An 18,398-nucleotide genomic window follows, 5' to 3' on the forward strand; every position below is an offset into this window, starting at 1 on the left:
ATTTTCTTTGTTGCTCTTCTCTGCACTCTTTCCAGAGTCTCCACATTTTTTTTACATCGTGGTGACCAAAACTGAATGCAAAACTGAATATGACAACCTTCATATAACGGATATTTTACAGAATAATTTGGCTTGCTGTCAAGCACTAAGAAATCAGGAAATCCAGGCAGTTCAAGTGAATATAAAGGGTTTATTGCAAACTCTCTACAAGAATCTGAACTACTAATGGTCAAAGCAAATTGACAAGAGTCAATGGAATTCAAGGAGGGCTGGACTTAGATCTCTTGTGGGTACAAAGGGACTCAAGACCCCTTCCTTAGGTTCAGCCTGGTCATCTCCTACACTTGCCTTCCTTTTTATAGCTGAAGATCTATCTTTCAAATTAATTGATTCTTGCTCAGACAATGGTTATATCTACATCTAAGAATAAATATGCTTTATAATTTTAGAAACAATAGCAACTACTTGATAAAACTGAGAGGCCAACAGATGGCTGGATGCTGTCATTGATAACATATGCCTGAGTTGACAAGAGCTCAAAGAAGCTCTTTGTATTATCCAGTTTTTGAGAGGCTGCCACAAAGGAGAGGGTCAATTTATTTTCCAAAGTGCCAGAGAGCAGGACAAGAAAAATGGATAGAAACTAATCAAGAGAAGCAACCTGGAATTAAGGAGAAGCTTTAACAGTGAGGACAGTTAACCAGTGGGACAGCTTGCCTTTGGCAGTTGTGGGTGCTTTATCACTGGGGGCTTTTAAGAAGAGACTAGACAGTCACTTGTCTGAAATGGTACAGAGTCTCCTCCTTGAGCAGGGGGCTGGACTAGAAGACCTCCAAGGTCCCTTCCAGGATTAAAGCGGTTCCTGACCAAAAGCCCTGATGATATGTTCACCATCAGCTTATATTAACTACTTAGTTTATATCATTCACTCTGGTTCATTAAAATGCTTCTTGGAAGTATTTGAACTCAAAATTCTTGTTTCATGCTTGGTTTCTAGGTAAACGCTTATTTTGGGAATAAGGGCAGACATAGGCATAGGTGGGTTAGGTAACCTGAAGCTGCTGTCATGGTGTAAGCTATCTAGCTTTGCTAGAATTAATTGCTTTGCTTTGTCAGGATATAATTGAAGTATAGGAAAACAGAGAAAGTGAGAGTCAAGTAATTGGACAAACCATTTCAGAAAGAAGAAAGTCATTTTACTTTTAAGATAATTTAACTTGAGTTTCTTTCATTAACACCAACAAGAATGCAACTGTTTTTTAGCATTTGGTGTTATTATGTTACTATCCACCTTCAGCACGAATGAAAAGAAGGGAATTCTGATAAACGCTGTAAATCAATAAAATAAATCCCACTAATAGCTCTGAACTATTTCTTAAAGTTTCTGGTAGCTGCTTTTACTTAATTACATTGGTTTGGATCCAAAAATAGACAGCTTTTTGGTGATGCAGCAAGTGTTTCCTATGTGTCACTCTTGCTGCAATCCTTAATACATTATTTAAATGAGGACCTGGATTGTTGGGAGACAATATGCTGACTCTCTAAACTGCTTCGAGAGTGCTGTAAAGCACTGTGAAGCAATATACAAGTCTAAGTACTATTTTTATGCAGTTTGTGCATTGTCTGGTTGAAATGGATTAGATCATAACCATAAAGAGGAGATAAGATCGAATCCTATCCAATGGTGAGATTGTGTTCCCACAGCTACTCAACACACACATGAAAACAATGAAGATGATATCTGGCGATAGTACAACATTAAGAATCTTCTGTTACAACTGTAAGAAACATACTGGGCACTTTTTAATATATTGTTGCATTGAATTTTAAAGTATAAAGATAAAAACTAACAAGAACTATTAAGAAAGGCAATAGAAAAAATTAAAGAAAACATTTGGTCAGAAGTGCAAATATATACATACAGTATATACACACATATATGAACTTTTTGTAGTAGTTTCTATTTTTTTTTTTAAATTTGATTTATATGCCGCCCTTCTCCGGAGACTCAGGGTGGCTTACAATGCGTTGAGCAATAGCCTTCATACTTTTGTAAATTTTTACAAAGTCAGCTTATTGCCCGCACAAACTGGGTCCTCAATTTACCTACCTTAGAAAGGATGGAAGGCTGAGTCAACTTTGAGCCTGGCGAGATTCGAATTTACTAATTGCAGACAGCTGGAATTAAATTACAATGCATTAGTCTGCCGAGCTATCCAGGCTCCTTAAGATTCTTTGTTGCTGAAAAACCAGATAACAAGAGAAGCATTAGGCATATGTTCAATTTTATTTCAAGATATTATGTTTTCCTAACACAAGAAATTCTCTTAGGGGTTAATTTGAATGACTTCTCTGTTTATAAAGGAATTCAAATCTAAAGGCTAGAACCGTATTTTGCTATGAGAACTGATGAGACAATAAGAAAGTTTCATTTATGCTGTTGGGGGAGAAAGAGGAGGTGGAGCGTGCTTATGATAATTAATTATGATAATGTCAATTTTTATGATCTTATGCCCACAATTCGGTCAATAATTACCCCATGGATATAATACTTCTAATGTGCTTTCCTTATCTATCTGTGTTTGTTAACATCTTAACCCAGTACACATTGATCATTTGTATTATTAAAAGGACATCGTATTTTGAATCTTAACAATTTGGTAACATATCAGTGACTTATTTTTTTTCAAAAACCAAACTTTTCTATGGTGTAATTGTTTCTTCTAAATCTCAGATGCATTTTCGTGCTGCCTGGGAATGTGGGTGAATATGTTGTGCAAATGCATTGTAGTTTATCAGCAAGTTTAGTTAATCTTTGAGTTTGGAAAGATAACGGGAAGAAACAAGGAAGAAAAATCTTTGAAGTGAATGGAACTGTCCAGCTTTCAGGATGCTGATGTCATTCCAAGAAACACTGAATGATAACAGTCAGTAAATCTGATGATTCATTACTGCATAATAAGAAGGCAAAGGGAGCACTGTTTTCAAAGAGAATGCTTTAGTAGACAACCAAAAATAAATAAAATGGCCTGAAAAATCCATCAAAGCAACAGAAGCTGATTCAGCTGTGATGAGACATCAAAACACATCACATGGGGAGCCCTGTTGACTCATTAGAAGTGCCTTTTAAAGCACTCACAAAAACTATGTCAGTAAACAAGGACATTCATCCATCTGATTTACTCACACGTCTCCATCCCCCTTTCTGGCAAATTAAACAGAGAGAAAAAGGCAAATTCTGTAAAGTGTTTAACAAAGACATTAACAAAAGAGGCATTGTTTGGCCTCTTTGACACAATCAGACCAAATCCCCTGGTTTCATATGTTGCATTCTGATGTACTAAGGTACATCATTTGTGAATGGCATTCACAATTGTTTTATCACAGTCTGTATTTAAATGAGTTGTATCTGCTATTCAGAAATCTGAACACTCCAAGGTTAAAGGGTATTATCTTGTTTTCATTCTATTGAGTTCAATGGGAGTTTAAGCATTTTTAAATCCAATGCCATCATGTAAACATTACAGTATGGTTGGAGCCCATAAGCAATCGAGAGTTAAGAAGATAAGGATGGATGACAAACTCCATTTGTTTCCGTGCTGTCTGGTTTCGATGCTGTCCTCTGAGGCAAGACTCACGATGGGAAATGACATGTGCGTATGGCAACAATGATTCATGTATGAGTATCTGTCCCTGAAGAAAATTAAATAGAATAAGGCAGAAAAACAAATGAATAAACCTGGAAAATTAAAGTTGTATTAATATGCTTGTAATATTTTGCATTTTAAAAATAAATGCTAATCTTATTCATTTATATGGTTATCCAAATTTTGCCTTTCATCCATCTAACAATTCTTCTGAGAATTAAGTTCATTGCCATTACAATATTCTCATCTCACCAAAACTGTTATCTTTTCTTTGAAGAATTGTAGCCATTCATTGATTTATTGGGGAAATAGATCTATTGCTTCCTAGGCAGATTAAAGGCAAAACTTAGAACAATTACATATTACTACTACTACTACTACTACTACTACTAGTAGTAGTAGTAGTAATAGACAATCCAAATAACATTGTATTGATATCTCCACAGTAATGAATCATGAATTATAAAAGCCTCTGAAACAGTTGAAATGATATACATTTCTAAAAGTCTGTGTTGTGGGGGGGAATGTTTCCACACAGAAGAGATACTACCATTCCTCAGTCACACTGAACTTCCTGATAAAAGACAACATTCAACAGGCATTCTGGGAAAGGTAATTTCTTAGATTCCCAAACCAGTATAAAATTGGTGCTTAATATGAACTTGCGTGAAGTTTCTCCTAACATTTTAAATACATTCTTGTACATACTCAATGTACAATAATATTCTTGAAATGATAACTAGCACTGGCAGGTGATTGAAATTAACAGTGACTTAATTTATTTTATTTTATTTTATTTTATTAGATTTCTATACCGCCCTTCTCCCGAAGGACTCAGGGCGGTGAACAGCCAAAAGATAAAACACAGAAATACAAAATTTAAAATAGATTAAAACAGATTAAACAATTTGGCTAAAATTTAAAAATATCCCATAATTAAACAAATTAAAATTAGTGTTTAAATTTGAATTTAAAAATTTTAAAAGGGAGAAGATTTAGGCCAGGCCAGCTTGATGAAATAAAAACGTTTTAAGCGTGCGGCGGAAGGTGCGCAGATCCGGGATCCTCCGTATCTCTGGGGGGAGCTCGTTCCAGATCGTAGGTGCCCCCACAGAGAAGGCTCTCCCCCTAGGGGCCGCCAGTCGACATTGTTTGGCCAACGGCACCCGGAGGAGCCCCTCTCTATGGGAGCGTACTGGCCGGTGGGAGGCTATTGGTAGTAGCAGGTGGTCCCATAGATAACCAGGTCCTAAGCCATGGAGCGCTTTAAAGGTGGTAACCAGAACCTTGAAGCGCACTCGGAAGACCACCGGGAGCCAGTGCAGCTCGCGCAGGAGAGGTGTTACATGGGAGCTCCACGTTGCTCCCATAACCACCCGCGCGGCCGCACTCTGCGCCAGTTGGAGACTCCGACTTAATATACTTGGAGTGATTCAAAATGTGGATATTAATGTTTGGGGGGGGGGAACTGTCATCTTTTTAACCAACAGAGAAATTTAATCCAAACTGGATATTTTTTAAATAAGATGCAGATCACAATATCAACTGGGCTTTATTAATATTTGTTATGGTGCCTTCAAGACCACTTTCATATGAAAATAGGCAATTAGGGATTGCTATAGCCCCCCCTACCCCTTACCTAAAACTAGTGGCACGGTTTTCTACCATTTTGAAAACTGTTGAGCCCATAATATATATAAATTGACTATAATTTTGGATATGTCCATGGAGTTACTAAGAGTTGAGATTGACTTGAAAGTTGATAACAAGAACAGAAAAAATATTGCCTATCAAATTTATGTGGCACTCATCTACCAAAAGCTACTTACTGTATATTTCTTATTTAGCAGGGACTGAGAATATAATCTTAATTACATGCTGCTGTAAGAAATTTTTCTAAATCTTCTCTTCTGCATTAAATATACCATACCACCACTGTCACCAGAACTGCACAATAGCTGTCATAGAGGTAAGCTTTTAGCTGCTTCTCCTGGGGCAGCATCTCACATATGGAGGCTTTATATTACCATAAATGTTTTAAAGAGCCGTATTTCTCTCAGAAATATACGCTGTTGGTTGGCACAGCGTTTTATATCATCAACACCAGAGGATAACAAGCATGAGCAGCAAAGTGGTCTATTAACATGTTCTGCATATTGCTGAATAACTGCAGTGGAGTTAGAGAACTCGAGTGATAACAAGGCATACTAATTGTAATAAATCCAGTAAGATCAGGGAAATGCCATCCGGCTTGTAGTTGTTATGCATATTTTCCAGGGCAACACAATGAATTAGTGCTCAATGGTTAATGGATTTCCCTGAGAAATCTCCCTGTAGCAACTGATGCATTGACAATGTTTGTCCACTCTGAATTCATTCATAATTTTCCCAACATCTGTTTCCTTTTGCTTTCTCAATAGTATTCTTTGTGCCTTGGGAGCTCAAATTATATTCATTAGGGTACTGAATGCAGGAATCATACCTGTTTTCAGTGTCATTGAAGACCCATCAATGAAGAAGAACATTATTTTGCACATTAATTGGGGCATTTAAGTGCCCATTAACATCCCATTAGGACCTCTAATGGGATGGACCTTTTTAGCCTAACATGCATTTTATATATAGTACTAGTAAAATGCTTCCACTAACATTTAAAACTAAGGAATTGTGAAATCCATGCATATCTTATTTTCCAAAAAATTCTGATAAACATAGAAGAGAATATTTTTCAAAGAAAGTATGGATGTGGTTTTCTTTATTTCTTTACCCTTTTAAATTACAGTTGGATGGCAGCCGTTTGTCAACACACCCAGCATTTAAGCAAATGCTATTCAAAGGTTGCTTACGGAGAGGGCAAAAGGTCAGAGGAAGGATTTTGCCAACTCTGCTTCCAATCTTATCTCTCAGTTTGTTCAAGGAGCTCCTTAAAAGGGAAGTTCTGCACGAAGATGAAAAGAACTTCACAGCAATACTGCTAGGAAAGGAAAGGAAAGGAAAGGAAAGGAAAGGAAAGGAAAGGAAAGGAAAGGAAAGGAAAGGAAAGGAAAGGAAAGGAAAGGAAAGGAAAGGCAATTACAGTTGGCAGTGTTACTGGGATTTCTGGAATAAAGCTTTGTTTAAATCAAAGTACAGCTGAATTCAAATACCTTCATGAAACGAATATGGCCAAATCAAAGTGCATTTTGCTGGTGGGATGCTAACTAAAGTTTGCTGAAAGTTTGAAAATGTGATAGGTACAAATTAAGATTTATATAGTTTATTCCTTTTGCTATCCAACTCATTATACCTTGCATGCTTGTAATTTTATACTTCGCAATATTAGCAGTCTATAGATTTTTGTTGCGCAGAATTATACTTCTGGATGGGACTTTGGACATCTTCTAATTCGACCCCTTGCACAGGGCAGAAATCCTCAGATAATCCCAGACCAAAAAAAACCCCCTCCAATAATGGAACACCCATTTAAGAACTTCAAAAGTAATTTTAGCTAGCAGTGTGTCAGTCTTATCTTCAGTTGGTTATTCCATATTCAATAACTTTTAGCTGACTGAATTGATTCCATAGAACATACTTTATTTAATGGTAAGTCCGCAGGAAATTTTTAAAAAAGTAAACAAAAAATAAATAAATATTCTTCAAATGTATTAAGAAGGGCATGGTTAAGCTTTAGTTTATCATGTGAATATAGGGATTCATAAGTGAAAATAGAGGGGGAGAGGGCAGAAAGACCCGACAAAATAAAATCTAATTCATTATGCCTGACTTGATAATAGAATTGGTGTCTGTTTAGAGAGACAAAAACATGATCCCCACATTCATCTAAGTCATGATATCTACACCCTGTCCTTGGTTTATACAGTATCTTGATTCATGAGTCATAATTTACTAACCACATGGCATAGTTCACCAATCTGCTACACCAAAAACAAACTACATTGTGATTTAGTGCATATGAGAATCCAGCTTGTTTCAATTCTACCTCTTCCTTTCATTTGTTAATTCCAGAGAACTGCTTTTAAGACTTCAGAAATGATATGGCTTAGAACTCTGAACCACATCCTTTCCTAAATATGTGTTCTGGCCTGCATCTTCTTCAAACCACAACTGGGAACCTCAAGTGCAGGACCAAGAGAACGGAGAAACAACTGGTGTCACATTTCCAAAGCAGAGTGGAAGGGACAAATTAAATTCAGCTACAAAAAAGTTCTAAAGGTCCTGGCAGCTTATGGAAGCAGTGGTTAAGAAAACTTACATAATTCCCTTAGAAATCCCCTTGGCCTTTCATCCAAGCTATTCTTCCTTCCTTCCAGCCTCTCTCACACTTTCATTTATGTGTTCATTTGTCATTGGCTCATTGCGGCTACCTTTGACCTTTCTGAAAGTCATGCATTTAATTTACAAATTTGCAGCAACCCTTTCTCACAGTAGTTGAGCATCCTGGATGTGGTCTTTCGGGTACCAAATTACTGGGAAGATTTTGGAAGGCAAGAGTTTGATTTTCTCTGTCAGTGAAGCATCTTTTTATTGGGAAAAAAAATCTAAGGCCATTCTATTAATAGTCTACTGTGGAATTTTTTTATTTTTTTTTTGTATTTAAGCACTGATATATTTCTGCTGCATTTATCATCACATACCTAAAGTTGTAACTTCAAAATCACTTATCTCTGCTATGACAAAAAATTAATAAATTAATCAACAAATCTTTGAAAGTAAAATATATCTAGTCCTTGGTCAGTGGACATTCAAAGTTACAATAGCACTGAATGAGGGAAACATACAATTAGATCCTCATAGTTGTGGTTGCCACAGAGTCCCATGGCCACATGATCATAATTCAGGCACCTTGCAAGCAGTCTACAATTATGATGTTTTTGCAACCTTCACTGTCAGCTTCCAACCAGTAAAGTCAATAAGGAAGCTGGCAGGAGATCACAAATGGGGATTTGGCAGCTGTGTAGGGTTTGTGTAATTTATAGCAAATAAGAATGCCATAAGTTCGTGCCATAGCACGATCACATGAACTTGTGCTTTATGACTGTGCTGTTTAGTGATCTAGTTGCTGTTCCCAATTGTCATAGTTAAGTGAGGACTACCTGTAGTGGCTAGGTCCACATTATAAGCCACAACATAATTTGCCTGGTTTGGGTTTAGTGTGTTGTGTGAATCCAGTATTTGTAGTCTACAAATCATCATGTGCAGCTGTGTTAGGGTATTGGTAATATATTAGTGACTTAGGCATGCAAAGAAGGTCCATAGTTTTGAAGACCATTAGTAGCTTCCTGGATAGTTATTTTGGAATGTGTACTGCACCAGCATCAGCTTTTGGCCTTCTAGAATAAATTATGTTGGACTATTGTAGTCTTTGATGAAGCAAAATCTAGATGTCTAAGCCTCAGGTGGAGATGAACCTCGAGCTAATTCCTTATCAAAAACTTCATCCTGCCTGTACCATGGAGCCTTAGTAAGCATTAAACAAGGATGCAGATGTATTTATTGACATATTTCTCAAGACAGTTTAGATGATGGTAGGACACACGGTAATAATTTCTGTCCTTCGGAATATCAAACTACAACCTAGCGTGACATGCTTGATGCCGTTTATGGTGGTTCATTCTAAGTTAGATCAAAAGCAATATCTTTTCAGTTTTTGTGCGTTGTGCAAAGGTTTATTGAAGAAAATCATTAGAGGAAATGGAAAATAACTATTATGAGAAACACAGGCATCCAAAAGCAAAGCTTCTCCCCTCAACATTAGTTAAAGGTTGCTTTGCAAGGGTAATGGGGATGAAGTATGAATGATGTTCTCTCTCACCCCCCACCCCCCAATCCAGAAAGAAATCAGTAAAAGGGCTTAGGATTCTGTCACTTTGCCCATCAACAAGTTAACTCGGAAAACAAAATAGAATGAAACCCAGTCTGGTGTTGTGAAAGAAGCCAGCAAAAAGGAGACCGGAGTCAAAATCTATTTTATCTATCTATTTTATCTACCTATGTAGGCCTATGTAGAAAAAAATATATTCAGAAGTTAAATTCCTAGTGAATCCCTATGACAGAGACAGTTGGAGAGTAGCTACAAATGCTGCTGCCAACTGTTCCAATCTAAATCCTCTCTGTTCTCTCTTCAGATTAAGTGGCCCAGAGTAGAGCATAGGTAACTTGCCCTGTGCTACCAGCACATGCACACACACACACACACACACACACACACACACACACACACACATACCCAGAAAGATAACACATGCATCCACCTGGATTATGTCCAGGGATGAAATCCAGCAGGTTCTGACTGGTTCTGGAGAACCGGTAGTGGAAATTTTGAACAGTTCAGAGAATCGGCAAATACCACCTCTGGCCCCAGAGTGGGGAGGGAATGGGGACTTTGCAATATCCTTCCCTGGAGTGGGGTGGGAATGGAGATTTTGCAGTATTCTTCCCCTGCCATGCCCACCAAGCCACGCCCACCAAGCTACACCAAGCCCACCAAGCCACGCCCACAGAACCAGTAGTAAAAAAAGTTGTATTTCACCAGTGATTATATCCTCTCTTTTTCAAACACACACACTATAGAGACAACACTTGTGCATACACCTAACTAGTTCCTGGAGAGGAGATGTCTGCCTGCCTGTCTTCCCTGCCTCCCTCCCTCCCTTCTTTTAAAACACCTTTATTATTTTTATAAACAACTCAGGAGAGCAAACATACATAATATTCCTTCTTCCTCTTATTTCCCCACAACAACAGTAACCCTGTGAGGCTGTTGGGCTAAGGGAGAATTACTATCCTAAAGTCCCACAGCTGGCTTTTGTATGTTTTATGTATCTACATAAGTATACAAAAGGAAAAAGCGATGTTTTCCCCATTGCCAGGGTTGGGGGAAATGCTCTGCTTGCTTTCCTGATGAGTACAGAAGATAAAATTTTATACCCGTTGCATCCTTGGATGGTCTGCAAGGTGTACTGGCATCTTTGCTTGTCATTTCTTGCATGCAAGTGTGAGGCTGACCTTCATCAGTAGAAATGCTGAAGCAGAAATGGTTTCAAATGCATACTTAAGGACCATGCTGCTAGAGGAATTGTATTGGAAATACAATAGCAAAAGGGGGGAAAACATTCCCTTTCCTATATTTTTTCCTGTGTAATGCCCTCCCCCTTCTGACAGAACTTTCTTCCCATCGTTCAGAGTCTAGATATTGGATTTGTGTAACATGCTAAGCTAAAATATTATTGGCTAGTTTGTGGCTCAGTATGTTGTATGAATCTGGCCACAGTGGTTGTTTTATGTTTCAGTGCCTCCTACAAAATCAGGCAATTCAGCAATCTAGTACCTATCTAGATTGCAGAGCCAATCTTGGTTAAAAGCTGAATCAGAGGGACAGGTTACTACCAGGTGTTTAGACCTGGATTGCTGCTGAACATAAAGTTCTGACCCTAAGACCACTTTTAGCACATGCGTGCGCGCCCGTGCACACACACACACACACACACACACACACACAATCAGACATTGTAGTGAATGTGGTTATATTTCTATATATATTCTGCCTTAGGGTTCTGCCAAACATTAGAGTAACTGACATGTGAAGAAATACAGAGCAAAGACAAGCATTTTGTCTGAGATTCTGGGAAATTGGTGCCCTTCAGAGGTATTGGACAAGATCTCCTCTTAGCATGATGGGAGTTGTATTCCAGCATATCTGGAGGAGAGCAGAATGGGGAAGGCTGGAATATGAATAAGAAGCCTTGGTGGAGCAGCGGACTAAAGTGCTGTTAAGTAGCACTTAGCTACCAGCTGCCTGCAATTACTGCGAGTTCAAATCTCACCAGGCTCAAGGTTGACTCAGCCTTCCATCCTTCCGAGGTAGGTAAAATGAGGATTGTGGGGGCAATAAGCTGACTTTGTATAAAAAAGAACACCGCTTAGGGCCCCCCGAAAGCCCTACTAAGCAGGTATATACAAAAGTATGAAGGCTATTGCTTAACGCAATGTAAGCTGCCCTGAGTCTCCGGAGAAAGGCGGCATATAAATCGAACCAATAAATAAATAAATATTTGCATATTCTGGGTTGGATGGATCAAGATTCTGACAGCGCTGACTGACCCGCTGCTTATCTTCATTTATGCAGGTGAAGCTCTTCTCTTCTACCCACCTGCCTGCTTTCCCTTCTATTTGATCTGGGGAGGAGAGGGGAGGGCTTCCCTCAGGCTCCCTTCAAATGTTTGGGATTACAACTCCCATTATATTATATTGGCTAGAAATGACAAAATCCGGGATCCAAATACAGCTGAAGAACGAATGTCTGCCAGGCCCCACAAGCTTTGTTAAAAAAAAAAAAACTCCTCCACCTGCTGCACCTTCCCAGGATGGAGAGGGTGACTGGTCGCTTTGCAAAAACCACCCCAGTTCCCAGGGCGGCTCCGCCCCCTTAATGGTTAAACGCCTCTCTCTCTCTCTCCCTCCATCCCTCTCTCCCTCTTTCTCTCTCTCTCTTCAGCCCCTTTGAACGGCCCATTGAGTCGGGAGTGCCCAATCTGCAGCCGCGGCGAAGGGAGACGACTTCCTCGTCCCCGCTGCCTCTCTCTCTCTCTCTCTCCCCGAGCGCCTTTTCAAGAGGACGGCGGGAGCAGAAGTAGGGCGGTGGGTGCGTGCTCGCTTGCAGCCAAAGCCCGGAGCTATGCGCGGCCAGGAAAAACCTTTAAGTTTCCAAAGAGGGCCAAGATGATGAGAAGGTCGGTCTGCGCCCGAGAGGCAGAGATGCTCCCCGCAGCTGCCGGATTAGGAGGCGCCGGGTTGGCAAGGCAGGGCTGGAGCCTGTAGCTGGCTCAGCTCGGCAGGTGTTGGCCGGCGCTCTGGCGGAGGAAGATGAGCGTGATGCTGTGGCGCTGGGAGCACAACAACCTGACCATGAAATTGGTAAGGAGCTCTGGACGGGGACGGGGACGGGCGCCGGCCTCTGCGCGCTCTTTGCGCTTTTGCGCTCCTCGCCAGCCGAAGCGCGGCTCCCGCTGGCGTCCCGCCCGGACCCAGAAGCGGCAAAGCTGGAGAGGGGAGAGGGCGGGGAGGGGGAGCAGAGGCCAGTTCCTCTAAGCTCCTCCTTCGGGGTTTGAGCGGTTGGGCCTCCAGCCTGGAGCTTTCCCGCGGAAGCAAAGCAAGAGTTTGGGGACTTGTGCGGGGCTTTTGCATGTTTTCATGCCCCCTTCCAGTTTTGCCTCTCCACGTGCGTCCTTGCTCTCTTGTTCTCGTCTGCATTCCAGAGGCGCAAAAAGTTGGGAGAAGCCGACTTGATGATGAATTGGGGGGCTTGATTTCTTTTCTTTTCTTTTCTTTTCTTTTCTTTTCTTTTCTTTTCTTTTCTTTTCTTTTCTTTTCTTTTCGCGCTTGCTTTTTGAAAGGGCTTTGTTCGGGTTGGTTGGAAAAGTTTTCGAAAGAACCTGCAGCTCCTGGGTGAGGCGAACGCGCGTGGGTTTCCCACTCCCCAGCAGAAATGAGATTGGGAAACCCACACATCTGCCGGGAGGGAGGGAGGAGAGAGAAAGAGAGAAAGAATGAATGTGAGAATGAGCATTGACTTACAATTGTGGTTTAAACATATGGAGAACCTGTGTCACCTTAGTGACTTTGGAAAACTGATTTCCAAACCTGAACCAGCAACGACTGCTCTGTTTGAAGAACTATGCATATGCGGGTTTAACCCACCCGCTGGATTATTTTTAAACAATGGAAATTGCTCTCCTGTGCACATTTGCTTTAAAAAAAAAATACATTTCCGATGAGGTTGAGGATACAATGGCAAGGATTTGTTTCAACTGTCAGGAGGCTGTAAGCTTTAATGCCTGGGAAACTGGTAGAATCCTTTACACGTTGGAAGAATGTATTGGGTCTTAACAGAAAGATGCAACTCTGGCTGTCATTCAAAATAGTCTCCTGTGAAATATGGTCCTTTTAAAGGACTGCTTGGACAGGCAGCATCAGTATGTGGAGGATCCTGCTGAATTAAAAAAAAAAAAAAAGAAGCTTCTCTGTCCGGAGATCAAGATGCTTTTATTCAACATGCATGAGTGCCTGTTTGAAAATTGAATTTTTGAGTTGGCAGGAAAGGGTGCGTGTTCAGCATGGGGGTTATCCAAGCATGAACTGAACTGTTTCTACGCAGGCTACAACGAGAAGTGACTGCTATTCCAGTAGTCTGCCTTCTTATGTTCCGGAAATCAGGAAGCAGAGAGAATAGACTCTGCAGGTGTATAGAAAGCCCTTTCTTACAAACATAAACATCTCAACCGCTTTTGAATGGGTCCCAAACAAAGGTGAATTTTCATTTAGCACATAGAAGGAACTGAGCCAGCATTTAAAAAAAGAGAGAGAGAGAGAGATCTGGGTGATATAAACTTTAAAAAGTGGGTAAAATGCCAGCAATTTTCCCCTTGATGTTTTGGCTGAGCAGTTGAGATCAAAAAGCATGTGCCTAGGATCAGACTTCATAGGGATGGTGAAATTATACCAATCAATCTGAAATTGATTGATAATAGGAACAGTTGGCCATTTAACATGTAAGTTAACTTGGGAACAAGTCTCAGAGAACTCTGTGACCTTACTTATAAATCCAGTGGGTGTTGCAGCATAACAGAGATAAGAAAATTGGAGGATGCAAGGGCATTCCCTCCCATATGTGTTGACTCTTGCTCATTTCTTGACTGTGTTTTTGTAATTTGTTTTCTTCTTTTGCAATGTGTTCTTTAAAAAAAAATACTTGAAAAACTACCTGTCTCCCATAGTCTCTGCCCAACTGAGCTGATCTAGCAGGGTTGGCATCCTCCATATTCCTTCAATTAAATAATGCCACCTATTAGAACTCAGAAGTGTATTTTAACTGTAATAGCACCTGCCCTCTGCAATGAGGTTCCTACTGAGATTCAAATGTTCTCCATTCTACTGGGGTCTTTAAGGGCCTTGAAGACCTGGCTCTTTGCCTAGACCTTTGGCAAATGTGATTGAACTCCCTCTCCCCCTTTTTTTCTTTTTTCTATCATGGTTTTCTTATTTCTGCCATCTTGTCAGGCCTAAGCCCCAGAGATGACACAGCAAGATACACTTGAGTCCAGTTCTGTATTTGTTTACAGCTATGAGACAATAGAGGGATGCAGTGGCTCAGTGGCTAAGACACTGAGCTTATCAATCGAAAGGTCCGCAGTTCAGTGGTTCAAATCCCTAGTGCCATGTAATGGGGTGAGCTCCTGTTACTTGTCCCAGCTTCTGCCAACCTAGCAGTTCAAAAGCAAGTAAAAAATGCAAGTAGAAAAATAGCTGTTCCTGAATTTTCTGCTTTTAATTCTCTGGATTCCAAAGCATCCTTTGTAAAGCGTCCTCACCCTTCTTTTTATTTCCAAATATATAAAGATTGTCTGTAGAATCTTTCTTCTCTACGTTTATCCCATTGCTCAGTTTTAGACTCAGCTATACTGACTGCTTATTTCTATCGAAGAAAACTATCTGGTAACACAGTATTTTACAGTATTCTACCCCTCTCTGAGGGTTAAGTCAGCTTTTTGTCTGAAAATCAGCCACATGGAACTATAATTGTTCAACAAATGAACAGTGCATTATTCCATGTGCCCTTCACTGTTCTTCCTTGTCTAGAAGTACCTGGGCACTTGTAGTTATTTTGCATGCTGGAAAAAAGCCACATGCACCAAAGCATAACATCCATGCCCGCTCCAGCAATTAAAATATTTGTGGTTATTGCACGACAGCTCAGTGAACAACCTCCAGTGGTAATTTGGGTGTCAGCTATGGTAACTCTTTTCTTTAATTTTTTAAATTGTTTATTCATTTACCTACTCAAATGATTTCTGAATAAAGTGGTGCATAGACACAACTTGATTTTGAATAGCTTACAGGCACTTGTATTTCGGTGGTGAATATTCCAACTAGTGTTCATTTGATAAAGTTTTATTGGTCTTAATGAAAATTGCAGTGTGTTGTTCTCTTTCACATTGACTATTCTCTATCTGTTGCAAACAGCTTTTTTCTCATTTTATTAGGCACAGAGGACAAACTAGAAGCTCACAGAAGTGCTTTCTATAGTTTGTTGCACCTGGTGTGCTTGTCTGGGATGATTTACCATACAGTTAAACGTTAGCGACAGTCTTTGGCAAAAGTCCTTGGGATTTTTTTCCCCCTCTATCCACTTTTTAGTAGGTAGATAGCATTACTCGGTGGTGAAGACTGTGGTTAGGGCAAATGTTTGTAATAATGGTTTTTTTATAATAATGGTTTTAAATCATGCACATAGACGTCTCTGCATCTAAATCAAGCAAAGATTTAAATTAAGCCCCATAACCGTAAGGAAGCTGATTATCTTGTATAAAGATGCTTCTGTTGTTATTATTGTACCATTCAAATGGTTAAGAGACTCCGTTTTGTTTGCCATCCTGTTCTCCATCTAAAAATATCTAGGAAAGAGGAACACAGACTCTGGGAAAAAAAGACTGTGGAGAAGCAAGAAAAGGAAAAAGAAAAACTGTGTAAATGTAACCACAGGACAATCTATGGAGACTTATTTTTCAAAATGGTTCAAAATTGTTAATTAGTTATTGTTTTTCTCTGCTTCTGAAAAGGTTCCCCCTCCTTTTTTTTATTCTTGCAACTTTTATCCATTTTTCTGCTCAGTCCGTTCTGACAATCAAATTTTTTTTAAAATCAAAAAATTAAATATTACTAATGTGTAAATCTTGTGTCTTTTTGTACTTTGATTTATTATGGATACAGCCTTCTTTGCTGCCAAAGAGATCACGACAGGTAAAATGGTTCTCTTCTTTCACCACATTTTATCCTCAGTAAATTATAGTTTAAAATGAATGTTGTGATTCCACAATCCTGCTGGTTTCTTCCAATAAACCTTGGGTGGGGGGTGGGGAGATCAGCAGTTTACATTTCATATTATAATTAACCCTGATTGACAATTTGTTAAATTCAATCACAAGAAACTTTTTCTTAACTCTGACCAGGAAAAACAAAATTTCAAACTTGTATTCATGATCTCAATTTGTTACAATGGTGGATCAAAACTTGATATAGGAACCTTCTCCCGTGCCAGAAGAAAGAAAAGAGGAAGAGCGAGTTTGACATTATCTTGAGCTTGTTCTTGTCATTTGAAACTAATTGTTACATTTAAAGAAGCCAATGATTGTTTCAAAGTCATCCTCCAAACTTCAAGGGAAAGTCTGACTTACTATCATTTCTGTATGGTGAATATCACAATTTATATGGAATAGTTAATTTCAGATTTCTTCTGGAAGGTCACTTTGGTAATTGTGCTGAGGTATGCACATAGAACTTTTCCGCGAAAGGGGAACTTTTATGTGTTTGGAACAATTCTTGGGCGGGGTGGGGGTGGGGTTGGACTAGAAGATTTACAAGGTCCCTTCCAACTCTGTTAATCTAATAATCTAATACTTCAATTCTCTATTTGGCATAGTCCAAATGGACACTGTTGTATAATAGGCAGACCTATATTATGCACCCAGGAATAAGGAGCTACAAAAAAACTCTTAAATATGCATAAGATAAATGTGTCAGAATCAGCAGCCCAGTTTAAGAGTGATAACTAGGACAATGTAGCATTTTGGATTTAATTTGTTTTGGAGGAGCATAGAAGCTTGAAAAGAGAAACTTTTTTGACACTTTAAAGCAGTGTGATCCCAGAAAAAGGTACTGCTATCTTAAGGCATTACAACCAAAAGCTGTATGGATATTCTACACTCTCCGAATTGCTTTTAAAAGATTGAATCCCAAAAGCTTCACGACTAACAACCATATGGTATGCATGGCATCCTTCAAAAGTAAGACTGTGATGGTGGTACTTTTATGAGACTTGATCTATTTGTAATTGGTTCTGATGGCTGTCGGGAAAGAAAAACATACTTCTCCATGGCTTTGATTGCACTTTTGATTTTCCTTTTAACTTTGGATTTTTTCTACCGAATTCTATTAAGGACCCACTTGTTAAATTAAAAACTAAATTAATCCAACATGTTATTCCCACAGTGATCACTTGGGTGCCTTGGGACACCAAAAATATGGTATGGGGCTAAAGTACAGTCCTGTTGTTTTTTACAAAGCTACTTTTCAATGGCAGATTGTTTCTGAATAGACTTCCTCTTTATGAATTTTCATATCCTCTCTTTCAAGTACTAATAATTATGGGTTCCTACACCTTCCATTCCACCTCCCCAATTCTATTTATATAACATACCTGTCATTTCTTTCTCATTCATTTTGTTTTTGGGAATTGTTTTCACAAACTAGTATGTGAATGAGTGCTAGTTTCTTATCAATGTCAGTGGTGAAATCTGGCCGGATCTATCAGACTCACGCAAACCAGTAGCACCGGTTGCGGGAGGCTCCACCCACCCACTGAGACGTCATTACGTCCTGTTTTTGACCCTCTGCGCATGCACAGAAGGCATTGCGCATGTGCAGAAGAGGCACGTGCACTCACATTCTCGAACCAGTAGCGAAGGTAAGTGCATTTCACCGCTGATCAATGTTATTTCTGATCCTGCCTACATTCAGATTCTTGGTACATATTCATATTCTGCTGTAAATCTGTGTAATTTAAAATGTGCATTTAAAGAAATGATTTCATTCAATATAAAAATAATTACATTGATTTGAGAAGAGACAAGCCACATTTCCTCTGCAATATAGTGTGATTGCAGTTCATGCTATCATCTATTATCAGCTCACATGTAG

At 39.4% G+C, this 18,398-nt stretch overlaps 1 protein-coding gene across 9 annotated transcripts in view; it reads left to right on the forward strand.

The window, feature by feature from the left end:
- Positions 1-18,398, forward strand: part of NAV2 (neuron navigator 2) — a 604,864-nt gene that overhangs the window by 333,161 nt on the left and 253,305 nt on the right. Inside the window, exon 1 of one of the 9 annotated variants that reach the window (XM_087877656.1) lies at positions 12,120-12,560. The exons of 7 other annotated variants lie outside the window; for them this stretch is intronic. In XM_087877656.1, coding sequence (XP_087733782.1) covers positions 12,510-12,560 — 51 coding nt within the window. In that variant the 5' untranslated portion in view covers positions 12,120-12,509. Of the gene's footprint in view, positions 1-12,119; positions 12,561-18,398 lie in introns of those variants that run through there. One more of the 9 variants, XM_060687635.2, reaches the window with a different exon arrangement.

This window comes from Pantherophis guttatus, chromosome 1 (genome assembly GCF_059756535.1).
Source record: "Pantherophis guttatus breed Tessera chromosome 1, ASM5975653v1, whole genome shotgun sequence".
Taxonomy (NCBI): Eukaryota; Metazoa; Chordata; class Lepidosauria; order Squamata; family Colubridae; genus Pantherophis; species Pantherophis guttatus.